This window comes from Protopterus annectens, chromosome 14.part0 (assembly GCF_019279795.1).
Source record: "Protopterus annectens isolate FY-2018-M chromosome 14.part0, PAN1.0, whole genome shotgun sequence".
NCBI classification, from domain to species: domain Eukaryota; kingdom Metazoa; phylum Chordata; order Ceratodontiformes; family Protopteridae; genus Protopterus; species Protopterus annectens.
This window is the reverse complement of record NC_056748.1, coordinates 417,888,163-417,903,934: the sequence shown is the minus strand read 5'-3', so window position 1 is coordinate 417,903,934 and position 15,772 is coordinate 417,888,163. Positions and strand designations below refer to the sequence as shown.

At 43.1% G+C, this 15,772-nt stretch overlaps 1 protein-coding gene across 3 annotated transcripts in view; it reads right to left on the bottom strand.

Moving 5' to 3' along the window:
• Nucleotides 1-9,992: 9,992 nt before the first annotated feature.
• The window catches only part of UROS (uroporphyrinogen III synthase), a 582,635-nt gene continuing 576,855 nt past the window's right edge, over nucleotides 9,993-15,772 (bottom strand). For all 3 annotated transcript variants that reach the window (XM_044056186.1, XM_044056187.1, XM_044056188.1), the window contains one exon: nucleotides 9,993-10,367. In XM_044056186.1, the coding sequence (XP_043912121.1) occupies nucleotides 10,245-10,367 (123 nt within the window). In that variant the 3' untranslated portion in view covers nucleotides 9,993-10,244. The remainder of the gene's footprint in view (nucleotides 10,368-15,772) is intronic.

The window sequence follows — 15,772 nt, the reverse complement described above, 5'->3', positions numbered from 1 at the left end:
CAATAGTCCCTGTAGGAAGAACGTGGTGAAGTGCTTGCAACGCTAGGAGCACCGCCCTCATTTCCAGGACATTTATATGCAATGATGTCTCTGTGGGATTCCACGTGCCTTGGACAATCTTTCCCGCAGAATGCCTCCCCCACCCGAGGCAAGAAGCGTCCGTGGTCACTGTGGCTCGGGGAAATGCAGCGCAAAAGGGTCTTCCTGCTAGGGGCTCCGGAGAAAGGAGCCACCACAGAAGGGAGTCCCTGCACGCTCTGCTGACCGCAATCGGAGCGTTTAGAGACGAACAAAGAGGAGACCACTGAACTTGAAGGGTCCATTGAAGGACCCGCATGCAGCGGGCATGAATTAGAAGCGGGATAGCTGCCGCCATAGAACCTAGGGCCCTCAGGACCGAAGCTGCAGTTGGTGACGGTTGAAGGATTGCTGCCACATGACACCTCAGGCTGACGATACGGTCTGGGGTGAGGAAGGCTCGCATTGATCTGGTGTCTAGTCTTCCTCCTATGAAATCTATAATTTGAGTTGGATTCAGGAAAGATTTCTCCCAGTTGATCGTTATGCCCAGCCTTGGTGCTAGTTGAAGGAAGTAATCCCTGGCTGAGCACAGAAGATGCCTTGATGATGCAGTCAGGAGCCAGTCGTCCAGGTACGGAAAGACCTGTAATCCCTGGAGCCTCAGGTGGGCCGCTATCACCGCTAACACCTTGGTAAACACCCTGGGGCTGAGGTGAGACCAAAGGGAGGACCCTGAACTGATAGTGACTGGCTCCCAGCCGAAGCGAAGAAACCTCCTGGATCGTCTGTCCATCCGAATGTGGTAGTACGCATCCTTGAGGTCTATGGAACACATCCAGTCATTCTCCTCAACAGGGGGAGTATAGATTGCAGGGTGACCATCCGGAACTTTTGCTTGGTTACTGACAGGTTCAACAGGGAAAGGTCTAAAATTGGTCTTAAGTCCCCGCCTTCTTTGGCACCAAAAGAACCTGGAGTAAAACCCTAATCCGGCTTGATCTGGGGGCGTGCTGGATGGCTCTTTTCCTAGCAGCTGCTCGATTTCGAGAGCTGCCGCCTCCCTTTGGTCGGGTGGAACATCTGGGAGGCTGTGAGATTTGGGGATCTTGATTAGGGGTATTGAATATCCTCTGGATATGAGTCAAGCACCCAACTGTCTGTTGTTATGGACTCCCAAGAAGTCAGGTGCATCGAACCGCCCGACTGCCTCCAGAGACGGACAGCCGGGCAACCCTTCAGGGCTGCTGCGTGGGTCTCTCAGAGAAGGGTTCTCTGGACCCAAAATTGCCAGGAGCCCCCCTGCCTCTGGCACGACCTCCCGTCCTCCTCTGCCACGGAAGGACTGGTTATCCGAGCAGGTTGGGACTGCTGCGACTTCGGAACCACATCTTCTTCTGTCCCTTTTGGTTCTTAGAGAAGGACCTCTGGGGAGCTGAGAAGCGGACTCCGACGGCAGACAGCGTCTTCCGTCCTTTTCTCTCTGGACAAGTGTCTCGAACAGTCTTGCCAAATAAGGCAGAACCATCGAAAGGGGCATTCGCGAAGGTCGCCTTAAAGGGCTCAGCAAAATCACAATGGCGGAGCCAGGCCTGTCGCCTCATGACAAGGCCTGCTCCGCTGGCTCTAGCGGCTCCCTCAGTAGCATGAGACAGCAGCCGCATAGATGTATTGGACACAGATCTTAGAGTGGCCATTCGGGTGGAATAAACCTGCTTATCCTCACTCGAGATGGACTCCGGGGGAGATGCAGCGCATCTTTAATCAGATCTCGCTGCATCCTAATGACATCGCCATGTAGTTCAGCGCTCTCAAGGAGAAGGTCGCTGAACTAAACACTCGCTTCCCAATTCGATCCATCGAACGGGACTCCTTGCCCGGAGGATGGACGGAGGGACTCTCCTGGGCCAATTCCCTCTTCGTGGCTGCAGCCATCATCATGGCATCTACTGGGGGACCCTTACTCCAGTGGGTGCGGTCTGATGGAGGAGAAAGAATGCGGTCCGGGCGTTTTGGGATAGGCTCAATGGTGTCCGGATCCTTCCACGCCCTGATAGATATAAGATCTACCAGGGGTCAGCAGGAGGGACACCCAAGAGGTAGAAGGGCCCGCCTCGAATGCCTCCAAGAACACAGACTCGTCCGAAGAAGCCTTGGGGCAGACCACCCCCCACTGATCTTTAACATCTCCATGATGTCTCCAAATGAGACGCCCTCAGGGGTGACCTAGGGAGCCTTCCCCTTCATCCAAGTCCGTGTCTTCAGTGACGGGCTCAGGGGAGTCCATGTGCCTCCTCTTGCACTTGCGCTTCCGAGGTACTTCATCGGGGGGGCTGTCCGAGGAGTACTCTTCAGCAGATGGATGTTCCAAGGGAACCACTTGGGACATCGAGGCGGGCTGTCCCTGGGACCGGCTGGTGGGGGCCTGGCCCAACTGCAATGGAGTGCGGGATGGAGCCGTGGCAGGGACCAGGGGTCCGGATGTCCTCGACAGTGCCCTTTCCATAACGTTGAAAGCCGAGGGGGAGCCAGCTTCTCTAAGCCCCGAGAGCCGACCCCCACTCGGATCCGACGTACGGATCGGAGTCGGAGCCAAAACCGTCGGATCCGAGAGACCAGTGTGCTCCGACCTGGACGGAGCCGAAGACACACCAGCTCCCTCGGATCCGAGGCTCGGCCCTCGGCTCCGAGAGGTCGGGTCCGAAGTACCCGAAGCACTCAAGGGATGGGACGGATCCGAGGTGCGCCGACCAATCGGATCCGACCCACCCCGGATCCAAATCTGCACGGCGCCGAAAGCTCCGAACCCGTGGTATGGGTCGGAGAAGGAGCTCCGGGGGCGAAAAAAGGGGTGGAAGCCCCCCCCGGTTGGGGGGGGGCTAGCAGCACTCCCATTTGCATTTGGGCCTGGATGAATTTCCTCATCATCCGGTCCATATCAGCTTCGCCATCGAAAGTCGATCTAGAGGAGGCCACCAAGCGGACCTAGAGAACCGCCTCGGTGACCTCCTGGAAGGGCTAGCCTCCTCCTCCTCGGGTCCAGGAGAGAACCGAGGGGAGTGGAGCCGAGGAGGAGGAAGGCTAGAAGGCACAGGGGAAGCCCGCTTAGATGGAGGAGCCGAGCTGGAAGCTTCGGCTCTCCTCTTGTGGTGCTTCTCCCTGTGCCTCTCCTTCTGTCTCTCCCTACTAGAATCCTTCCCCTCCGGCATTTTTAAGGGAGGTTGAGTCCCAGCCGGAGGGGGAGAACTCACAGCAACAAGTTGCTGACTGGAGGGAGCAGAGGCCGAAGCAGTATCTGGGGGTAAAAGACCCGCCAGCACTAACTTCGACCTCCGTTCCCTTAAAGCCCGGGGGTTGAACCCTGCACAAATGGTACAACCAGAAGACAGGTGTTCAACCCCCAAGCATTTAACGCACCGAGTGTGGCCATCTGCTGGGGACAGCTTATGGCCACACTCGGTACATTTCGAAAAGACAGCCTTAGGGGCTTCAGACATAACACCTAAGGCCTAAACACACACACACACAAACAAACAAACTACGAAAAACCCGAGAAAAATTAACTAAAGAGGGAGGGAAAGCCTTAATCACACACAACACTAACTATTTTTGTAACAAAAAAAGAGAATTTTAACAATTTTCCTGTCAGAAAACTACTTATCTCAAAACCACGCCAGGAGCTCAAGAATTCCGTTGCTTCTTGAAAAGCGGCAAACGAAATCTGGGGTCAGTCAGGGCTTGGCAAGGGGTTATGGGTAAGAGGGAGGAGCTAGGAGCTCGGAGCCTAAGCTTTTGAATTGCCGGCTCGGATCCGAGATCGGATCCGATACCCACAGGTTGCAGACGAATGAAATCTTCCTACTTCAGATCTTAAATTACAATGAAAAAATTTTCTTTGTAACTATTGATGTCAAAGACCTCTTCACTATAATACCTCATGATACAGGTCTTGTATGGTTTGAAGAGATACTTATGGAGATGGATACACTTAAACCAGAGGAATTTCGCATTATTCTTGAAAACATGGAATTGGTATTAAGAAATAATTTCATTTATTTCCAAGGAGAATATTACCATCAAATTGAAGGAGTTGCAATGGGAGCTGCTTGCGCTCCCATATATGCAAACATAGTAATGCTCTTCTGGGAGAAAAAATATGTCTTTACATCTGAATATAATCAATATTTATACAGTTATTTCAGATTCCTGGATGACATTTTAATTTTATGGAATGGTGAGGAAAAAGACATACACAATTTTATTGAATATATTAATGAGAGTACTTCTTTTTTGAAATTCACACGAGATACACAAGAATAGTATTCATTATCTAGATGTCAAACTATCAAAAGATGAAAAAACTAGGAAATATATATCTACTTTATATCGGAAAGAGAATTTTTCAAATGCATACTTGCATTTTGATAGTGATCACCCCCTTATATTGAAAAAGAATATTGTAAGGGGTCAGATGATCAGGGCCTCTAGAATGACAAGCAAAGAAGATGATTTCCTGAAAGAACTAAATACTCTGAATAATATGTTTTTACAAAGAGGGTATCCGAGTGATTTGATTGAGGAAGCCAAGGTATGGGTTATTACACATAGGAATACCAGATATACTCCTCTATTGAGCACCATATTACTGGAAAACAATACACCTTTACACAATGAGGGGAGTCAGACTAATTCAGAACAGAGAGATTACACTCTTACTAATAATACCCCATACTTGACTGACATATCACAACAACATCGAATGGTTGAAGAAAAGCATCAATAGTGTATGGGAAATGTTCAAAACCATGCCTACTAGAACGAATATTTTTAAAAATAGACTTATTTATAGTTTTAGAAGGAATTATAATTTAAAAAATATTTTAGAAAATGGTAAAGAAAGACAATATTCTGATAATTCATCAACTATGAGTCAGAAAAGAGGGACTTTTAGATGCAATAGATGTCCACAATGTCCATTCATAGCAGGTGAAAAATCTATTTATTTGCCTAGTTTACATATCACTTTAAAAGCTAATAAGTATAGCAGCTGCTATACCAAAGGCCTAATATATTTATCATATTGCACTTTTTGCTGGTGCTTCTACGTAGGAAAGACTGAGAGACAACTACGTAGAAGAATATACGAACATATTAGAGATATTAACTGCAAAAATGTCAATAATGCTCTGTATAGACATTCCATGGTTTGTTCTAACGCTAATTTTAAATTTTGGGCCTTGGAAATTGTGGAGAATTCAGATAGAGGAGGAAATTGGACAACAAAATTATTATATAGGGAAATGATATGGCAGCTAAGACTTGATGCCTGTAACGGCAAAGGATTAAACGATTGCATATCCATTACACCAGCACTAAAAATATTAGCATCGGACCCTAAGAAACATTCATAGTATGAAAATAACTATGAATTAATTTTCTAAACTACTTTGTATGTTATATATATGTTTTTAAACAATTTTATAAACATTTTTTACACTTTTTAGACATTATTTTTTGTGAACTAGTTGCATTGTAATTTATGGCTCTTAGTTACAAAATTATAGCTGCTATACATGATAAATTTTATATTTTACAATTTGTTATTCTATATTTCATTATTCTACATTTGTTGAATGATACCCATAGTGGGAGGCTTTATTAATATCATTTGTTTTATATTATCAACTGTTTTACTATACATTCATTAATCATATATATTTTTTTATTATTATATGAACACATGGAGTTATGGCATGGCTTTATTTATATGTAATTTAACTACACACATTATATTATTTATAACTATATATACCTGATGTATTTATATCATTTATTATATATATGAGATATTTATAGCAATTTTCTGAATAGTATTTTTATAAGTATACATATATTCATCTGTATTTTAATTGTATATATGGGTTTATACACGTATCTACATATTATATATTTATTTATTTTATTATATATGTACAAACATTCTCATTTATATTTAAACACATTAAAATACAATAGCTATATTTACAGCTAATAGTTTTTAAATAAACATACATAAATATAATTATAAAACATATGATTTCAACACATACATCTTTTTCTATTCCTGACACAAAACTTATACCTTTGGATCAGTAATTAGGTTTTTTAATAATTGATTTCAAAAACTGGATACTACTGATGGAATTCCACTATTAATGTTGGTGTTGCTTTAAATAATTTGTTGAATCTTAATGTTTATTAGTTTTTTATTCAATTTTAACTCTTAATTGAATAATGATTTGATTGAAATGTATATAAAAATGTGAGTGTGTGTGTTTAGAATTGATTCTGAAGAGGTCTCCAGGGTGGAGACGAAAGCGCTCAATCCTTAACTGTTTTATGTGTAATAAAATCGTGTTTACTGCTGAAGAGTCGGGTGCCTGAGTTCTTCATTGGATTTCCTGTTTTCTACGGCTGTTTTTTGTATTGAGCAAGGTTCTACATATTTTTTGGTTATATGCAGATGTGTTTCCTTTGGAGACCATTGTCCTTGTATACACCTGCCTTCCATGTGCGCCCCCCATCCAAGGTCTGAGGCATCTGTGGTCATGGTCTGTGTTATCTGTGGTTTTTTGAATGACATACCTGTGTTTGCCTGGCTCACCGAGGCCCACCATAGGAATTCCTTTTGTAGGCATGGAATGAGCGGTATGGTTGTCTCCAAGTTGTTGCTGTGCTGAGACCAAATGCTTTTTAGGTACCATTGAAGCTTTCTCATGTGTAGTCTTGCTAATGGAACCAGGAGAATGCAGGATGCCATGTAACCCAGGGCCTGTAGGAATCTCCTTGCAGTCATCTGGGTGAGTTTTGCTAAACCTTTGAAGTAATAAGTTAACTTCTCTTGCTTGTCTTCTGTCAGGTAAGCCATTTGAGAGGCTGTGTCTAATTTGACTCCTAAGAAGATTATTTGCTGGGATGGCTGCAGTCTTGACTTTTGGAAGTTGACTGTGTATCCCAGAGCTTGAAGTAATCATATGACATAGTCCAAGTTTTTTGTCAACATCAATTTGTCGTCCGCTTGTATGAGGCAGTCGTCCAGGTACGGGTAAATTTGTATCCCCTGGAGCCTGCAATGAGCAATTACTGAAGCCAGGCATTTTGTGAATACTCTGGGCACAGTAGATAAGCCAAATGGCAATGCTGAGAATTGATAATGCTCTGGCCCTGCAAGAAATCTGAGGTATCTTCTGCAGCTGTGTCTGATAGGGACATGCAGGTATGCCTCCTTGAGGTCCAGAATAATCAGCCAAGACCCCTTGCCCAGCATGGGAAGGAGTTGCTGTAGAGTCAGCATTTTGAACTTTGGTACTATGAGAAAGGTGTTTAATGCGGACAAATCCAGTATTGGTCTCCATTGAGATTCTTTTCTTGGAACAAGGAACAGTCTTGAGTAAAACCCCTGGCCTTGTTCTTGTTGTGGAACTCTTTCTATTGCTTTCATCCGAGTCAGCAGAGAGATTTGCTTGATAGCCTCTGCCCTCTGGTTTTGTGGTAGGTTTGGCATGCCTTGTTTTCTTGGCAAGGTATGAAAATGGAACCTGTAGCCTCAGTCTATAATGTCCAAAATCCATTTGTCCTTTGTCAGTCTCTGCCAATTTTCTGCAAAGAGAGATAATTTCCCGCCCAAGGGAGCTTCTATTTGTTCCCTGGTAGGCGGAAGTAGAGGAAAGTCATTGAGATTGTGGCTGTGGGGCAGGTGAAACCCCTGCGTCGCTTCTTTGGTTTCCTGGCTGCCATTGTCGTCCCCTGTAAGGACCTCTGTATTGGCCTCTTCCTCGGCCACGTCTGTTTTTACCCCTTTGAAACTTTTCTGGATTAGGAAAGGACCAGTTTTTTGAATGCCAATTCCTACTGAATCTGGGGGGTTGAACCTGGAGGAAATCTTTCACCGTCTGAACTGATTTTGCTTTTTCCTCGATGGTCTTTAACACATCCTTAGCATTAGCACCAAAAAGCTTGTTCTTTTCCAAAGGTGCATCCAGAAGTTTTGCCTTTACATGATCTGGTAGAGGTTGATCTTTTAACCATGCATGTCTACGAATGACTGCCCCTGTCATAGCTGCCCTACATGAAGCTTCCAGTGCATCATATCCACACTGCAGGAAGTGATTGCTTACTTGCTGAGTATTATGTACAGCTTCCTGCAAAGCCTTCCTGTCTAAAGGATCAGGAGTGGCCAATGTTTTTTGTAAATCTTCTAACAGGAAATTCTGATATTGTAACATATGAAAAAGACAATTCAAAGCTCTCATAGATAAGGTAGTGTATGTGTAAACCTTTTTGCCCCATCTCTCTAATGGCCTAGCCTCCCTGTTGGAGGGCAATGGATTTTTAGAGGTGGAAGCTGAAACTCCTTTAGGCCCCTGTGAAATAGTTTCCAAATCAGCAGTATGGGCCCTGAATAAATGGGAATGTGTTTCTGGGACCCTGTAATACCTGTCTGGCTTGGCTGGAGCAGGAGGAAGAGAGTCAGGGGTAACACTAGAGTCAGAATATAAATCATCCAAAACATCAAGTACAGGAGGAATAGCTAAGGGCCTGTGCTGGGGCTTCTTAAGGAAAGTCCGGCGTTTCTGGAATCAGAATATTCCTGGCCTTGCCACTTGAAATGTTCCCTCATGGTATGCAGAACTTCCCAAAAGAAATATCCTCAGGGGAGGCCGAGGGATGGAATCCTCTGCATCCGAGTCCTCATAGGTCTGGAAGAGCTCTTCCTGGCTATCAGAGTGGACAGAGCCCTCAGAATCTTCATCTGACGGAATAGGGTCAGAGGGTTCAACCCGGGGCCTTTTATCAGAAGGAGGCTGGGATCCTCTCTCAGGAAGGGCCTGTGAACCTCTAATCATAGAAATTAAATCAGCAGCCATAGACATAATTTGTGTCTCTGGAGTAGGCTGAGGTAAGGTTTTAGTAGTAAGATGTTTTGTTTTGCTGGCTGCCTTAGCCCTAGTGTAGGCCTTAATAGACATGGCCATAGGAGGCCTGGCAGCTCCACATGCAGGAGTGACCTTGTCTACAGCAATGGTCTCGGGCATTTCCTCGGTTTCGGTATCCGGAGGAAAATCAATAACTGGCGTTGGAGTGATATCCGGAATCGGAGTCGTCGGTAATGCGGTGTCTTCGGTTCGGAGCGGAGGAGAGACCGTCTCAGAGGGAACCGGAGCACTCGCGATAGGTTTTGGCGTGGAGTCGGTGGTAGACGCGGGCCGAGGATGTCGGTCCCGGTCTTTTCGTTTCTTGGGAGTTTGCGATGTCGGAAGTTCCGACGGCATTGTGTAAGCAAATTTTTCGTCGAAAAAATCTTCAGCGAACTCCGCCCGGCGCCTGAGAGTGCGCTTGTTGAAGCGAGCACAGGCTACACAGGCCGAGACGTCATGGTCTGGGCCAAGGCAAGGAAGACAGTAAGAGTGGAAATCCTTATGAGGTATTTGTTTACCACAAGAAAGACAATTGTTAACTTTTTCAGTAATTTCTGACATCGGCTGAGGCAAGAAAAGGTCCCCAACGGGGTACTTAGCTTTTTTGATGACTTCGGAATCGAAGAATACAGGAGCTGACCGACCGGCACTTGCGAACTGCTTCTGCTTCTACAGGAGCTGACTGACCGGCACTTGCGAACTGCTTCTGCTTCGGGCACCGCGCGGCAAGAAAGACTGAAGAAAATGGCGTCGGCTGACGCTTATGTACTCCAGCCGCTCTGACGTCGGAGAGAAATGCGACATCAGCCGACGTTGGACCCAGACTTTGGAATCCGGCCGACCGAGGGCTGCCTGAGGCAGGACAACCCATATGTTATGACTGCAGTTGCATTCTTGAAGGACATCTTGCAGTGCAGTAGAAAACAGAAAGAAAAGAAAGGGGTTGACAGTCAACTGGCTTAGAAGGCTAATAAAAAAAGATCAAGTATATATAAAATAAAGACAAAACAAGAGAAATGAAGTAGATGACAGGTTGAGTTTAATCAAGTAATGCAAAGAAAAGAAATCTATCTGACGTGACTGCTGCTTTAAAGCACCATACTTCAATTCACACTGAATGTGTTGCACTTTGAATTGCAGAACAAACTCAGTCTGTAATACTGTCCTTGCCTAAAGTCATGAATACAAAGTTTAACTATTGACAGACTCTGAAAACAGTGCAGTCTGTTAACATCACCCTGTTATGATCTGATCCTAAAAGCACATTGTCTACTGAATGACCCTTTTTATTCCAACAGCTAAATCTTGTGGAGTTGGTTTCTCAGCAGTACAGCTAACATGGAGTCCTTCAGCTTTCATGGCATCTGCTGTTGTTGGTCCTATGGCTGCAAACTGCAAAGAAAAATAGTATTATTTAATATATCTTTTAACACTGAAAATATAATGCACAGCGGACACTATTACTGACTCTGTATTGGTCAGCAACAGAATCAAAAATGTATAAAAGCAACAAATATTTAAGTTCTTCAAAGTATCCATTAAATAGAAATACCAATGGCAGCTTCTGACTTAAAAAGGCTAGAATGTTTCTACAGAAAATAACTTGTGCTTCGGTGTTTATCCATGATTTATGACTTAAACAGGTTGATATTTTTCTACTGTATACTGCTTATATTTTAAGGAGTATCCCTGTCACTCCAGTAGTGCTCCTTACAAACACACACATTTAAAGCACACGTATACTTATTAAATCCATAGATTGTTTTTCCTAAATTTAAAAGTTCCACTGGCGTAGAGGGAGAGGCAGAGAAATGCACTGCCTACATTTGGAAATGGGAAATGGGGGGGGGGGGGTATAAGCTTGCCAAAAGATTGCACCTCAATCTAGCTAAAAGCCACAGGTACTTGAAAGCATTCATCAACACTGGGGTCAGCAATGTAGGTACTACACCACACTTCCGGTCAACTGGGATGTTTGGAGTATTCTGAAAACTCTTAACAATTTCTTGGACGATGACTGTATTTCCTGACTCCTACCTCCCTCTCCTAATATCCTTGGGTGCTAATGGTCAAGGGGAATTAATTGGCCTACAGAGAAATGGAGGGTTGAGAGTCATGGGGGGCCTTGACATAGGGAGGTACGGGCGGTCATACAGGAATTTCTTAATCTAGGACCAGAATAGCCTTTGATGATACAGGACTGTTGTTTATCAATGAAGTTAGTTGCTTTAACTGCTTTTACTTCAATGCTACAGTCCTGACTTATGGCCTAAAAATTATTTCATATTCAGGGCAACTGGCACCTTTCCACAGTTTCCATTTTAAATCTTTGTATGTTTTCACTTTTAATTCTCTGATAAGTCTGAGACAAATGGCAGCTCTAACCCTCCTAGCACTTAAAGAGATACGACTGTCTTGGATGCCTGAGAGGGTAAAGTGGAAGACATTAAAAAACCTTTTCAACATTAACAGAAGCATATAAAGGTGATTGTCAAATACAGATAACTCAAGGTATACAGCATGCTCTTTTAGGAAGATGCAGATCTGCCAATAACTATGAATGGCAAAGGGCTAGACTGTGAAGTTAAAAGGGCACTGATCACCTAGGTTTTTTGGTAGTACTATGACTTGCCTAATCTTTCCAGTGGTATTGGAGAGGATGCAGTCAGCCCAACCAACTGTAGCTCTTTGCTGGTATATTGAGTATAGTGATAGAGAAAATGTGCTGTGCTATGTTAGATTTTGAGACACTGCTTGTTTCAACTGGAGCTGAAGTTTATCCTAATTTAAAAGATTCAGCCTGAAGTTCTTCACCAGGATAAAGATGGCTCTAGCTCACTGTGACCCCGTGATTCAGACATCATTGGTGTCCCCAGTTACAGTCCCTCACTGATCCTACTTCCAGCTCATTAACATTTGCTAACTATGGGCAAGGGTAGAAAGGTTATGAGCTGACAGGACCACAACAGTTTTTCAGTTTCCCCACCTCCTGACTGCTATTGTATACATTCTTGAAGCAATCAAGAAACCTTCTACACATAAAACATACATGGTTAATCTAAAACATTTTTAATATGTTGGGCAACAGATACAATTGCTCACCTAATCACTTATTTGCAAATATTTAATTATTTGAAACATACTATGCGACAAGCCTTGCATTATTTGCAACATTTGTATGATTTAGGTGATTCTCAGAGTGCCCCAAGTTAAGGATGAAAACAGACCTTAGTTACCTACTTGGGGAAAAAAAAAAATATATATATATATATATATATATATATATATATATATATATATATATATATATATATACACACACACACACATATATATATATATATATATATATATATATATAATGCTGCTGTTCCCTGTTTCTGATGATACTTCTGCAGTCTTTCATGCTACACGTTGTATCTCCTACATATGTTATCAATTATATCTGTTACATTCTGCAAGACTGACAAAGAATTAATTTTTATCCTATGAATTTTATCTTTTACCAATATTATGCAACACTGGCTGCACTATTGTTTCAACTTTTTTTGGCCCCATCAGCCCAACTAGCTAGTTCTTCTACTGACCTATTGACTCATTCACTCCCTTAAATCACCTATTGCCTCATAACACATCACCTTGTGTGTAGTCTACCCAGTAATTCAAGGATTCAGTGATGTTGCATCCAAACTCAGGGCCTAAGAAGGCCATTTAAGAATTTGTCTAATCATTGTCCCAGAAGTTTAAGTAAAATTCTTAAACCAGAAGTTCAATAATTTATTGCACTTCTTCATGTTGTTTGTCTATCTTATATGTACGGGAAGGAAATGATAGGACTTTCCTACTCTGTGGTAAAAAAAAAAAAAGATATTTTTAATAAGGAATTGCAGCAGGTAGTCTAACAGTTAAATTGTTGTCCCTTCTACAGAAATTGCATGCAGTAAATTCAGTGCTAAAGCTGGCAAGCGCAACTTCATCACAAAAAAAAAGTATATATTATTAGATCCCCCTTTAGTAATCTATACCCTATGAAATAGAGCAACAGATGTTCAAGTCTTCTACTGTATGGCATCTGTTCAAGTCCTACTATATTTTTGGTAAAGGTTTTCTGGATTGCTCAAGCACCTTCAAATTTGAAGTTCTAAACGCTTGACACAAATCACATTATTCAACTGTAAAGCAATGGAAGATGTTCATAACATTTCCTAGTTGTAACTTTTAGTAGTGCAAACTTCAAAGATGAATCCACTATGATACCCAAGTACTTAACCATGTTAGTAGAGTCTAAGATAGGATTATCTAGAGCAGGCATGGGCAAACAACGGCCCGGGGGCCACATGCGGCCCGTTAAACGTTTTGATTCGGCCCGCCACCTCCCAGCCGTCATTTCCGATTTTTCGTCTTTTTTTTAGACTTTTTCATTTTTCGTGGTTTTGGAGCTGACGTCATCACGTGCGCGATGACGTCAGCTCCGTCAGCCTGTCGGAATTAAGATCAAGGGACATGCGGGAGCGCGTCTGTTTGAATAATGGGACTGCCCGCCGTTTTGGATTTAAGCTCAACGGACTTTTACACCATAAAACTGCAGAGTTTTCCAGGCAGAATGGGAGTTGCTGCACAGCTTGCTTTGAAGTTTTCTTTAAGGTAACAAATGTGTGTGTGTGTGTGTGTGTGTGTGTATGTGTATGCGATCGGAGAGAGAAAGTGAGTGAATGCAGGTTTGAAAGGTGAAGAGTGTGTGTGTGTGTGTGTGTGAGCGATCGGAGAGAAAAAGTGAGTGAATACAGATTTGAAAGGTAAAGTGTGTGTGTGTGTGTGTGTATGCGATCGGAGAAAGTGAGTGAATGCAGGTTTGAAAGGTGAAGTGTGTGTGTGTGTGTGTGTGTGTGTGTATGCGATCGGAGAGAGAAAGTGAGTGAATGCAGGTTTGAAAGGTGAAGAGTGTGTGTGTGTGAGCGATCGGAGAGAAAAAGTGAGTGAATGCAGATTTGAAAGGTAAAGTGTGTGTGTGTGTGTGTGTGTATGCGATTGGAGAAAGTGAGTGAATGCAGGTTTGAAAGGTGAAGTGTGTGTGTGTGTGTGTGTGTATGCGATCGGAGAGAGAAAGTGAGTGAATGCAGGTTTGAAAGGTGAAGTGTGTGTGTGTGTGTGTGTGTGTGTGTGTGTGTGTGTGCGCGCGCGATCGGAGAGAGAAAGTGAATGCAGGTTTGAAGGGTGAAGTGTGTGTGTGTGTGTGTGTGTGTGTGTGTGTGTGTGTGTGTGTGTGTGTGTGTGTGTGTGTGTGTATGCGATCGGAGAGAGAAAGTGAGTGAATGCAGGTTTGAAAGGTGAAGAGTGTGTGTGTGTGAGCGATTGGAGAGAAAAAGTGAGTGAATGCAGATTTGAAAGGTAAAGTGTGTGTGTGTGTGTGTGTGTGTGTGTGTGTGTGTGTGTGTGTGTGTGTGTGTGTGTGTATGCGATTGGAGAAAGTGTGTGAATGCAGGTTTGAAAGGTGAAGTGTGTGTGTGTGTGTGTGTGTGTGTGTGTGTGTGTGTGTGTGTGTGTGTGTGTGTGTATGCGATCGGAGAGAGAAAGTGAGTGAATGCAGGTTTGAAAGGTGGAGTGTGTGTGTGTGTGCATGCGATCGGAGAGAGAAAGTGAGTGAATGCAGGTTTGAAGGGTGAAGTGTGTGTGTGTGTGTGTGTGTGTGTGTGTGTGTGTGTGTGTGTGTGTGTGTGTATGCGATCGGAGAGAGAAAGTGAGTGAAATTAGTGAATGCAGATTTGAAAGGTGAAGAGTATGTGTGTGTGTGTGTGTGTGTGAACGATCTGCTTCATTATCTATTCTCTTGCCTTATCCTTCAAAAAAATGAAATGATCTGACTGCTTAAAATAAGTAAAATGTGCATTCTCTCCACATCACTAGGCACTCCATTGAATATTTGTACTTTTAGTGTGTTCCCAACAGTTGGGTTGTCACACTGAACTGCACTATAGTTTGGTTGCTTTGCTTGCTTAATATTCATCACAGACTCAGCCTCCCATTCTTTATCAGCCCCTTCCCACAAGAAATGTCTTTCTTTCAACTTTGGACATTTCCTTCCTGCTCATGTTGGTTCTTTAAAGTATACTACTGTAGTTTTCCTTTCATTTGTACAACTGCATTGTACTCCAGTCTAGATGCAAATGTACATTAAATGCACAGACCCCAAATCTGTCCCCTGACCGCTATAGTTATACAGCATGTTTATGAAAAGTTCTCCAGGCATGTCTAGTGTAATGCAGTTCAAATAAAGTGAAATATGCTGTACATTTATGAGATTTAAATTTTTTTTTTTATTTATGTGGTTATGGATTACTTTTCTGTCACAGCAATGGAACAGCATATGATGAAAAATCAAGTCCTGTTTATTAAAGTGAATGTCAGGGATTTCTGTAGTGAGATTGAAGAAGAGGGAGGAAGCAAATACCTTAATTTGAATTATTGCATTTTTATATAACCCATTAAACAATCAAGATCTGAAAAATTACACATTGAAATAAAGAAATTTAAGTCTTCAGTTTAAACACATTTTTAATCATAACACTGAAAGATGCATTGCAATAACTCAAACTGCATGTTGAGCTAGTTATGACTCGCAAATGTAGATGTAATTGCAAGTAATGAGACCTCCTAGTGATTTAATAGCAAAACAATTTGCACAGGTATACATATGCATACTGTTCGGCTGTCAAGTCAAGAGGAGGTCACATTACTTGAAAGTACAGCTGTAGCAGATGTGTATTTTTCCCCCAATGAGGTGATGTTTTCAAAGCATG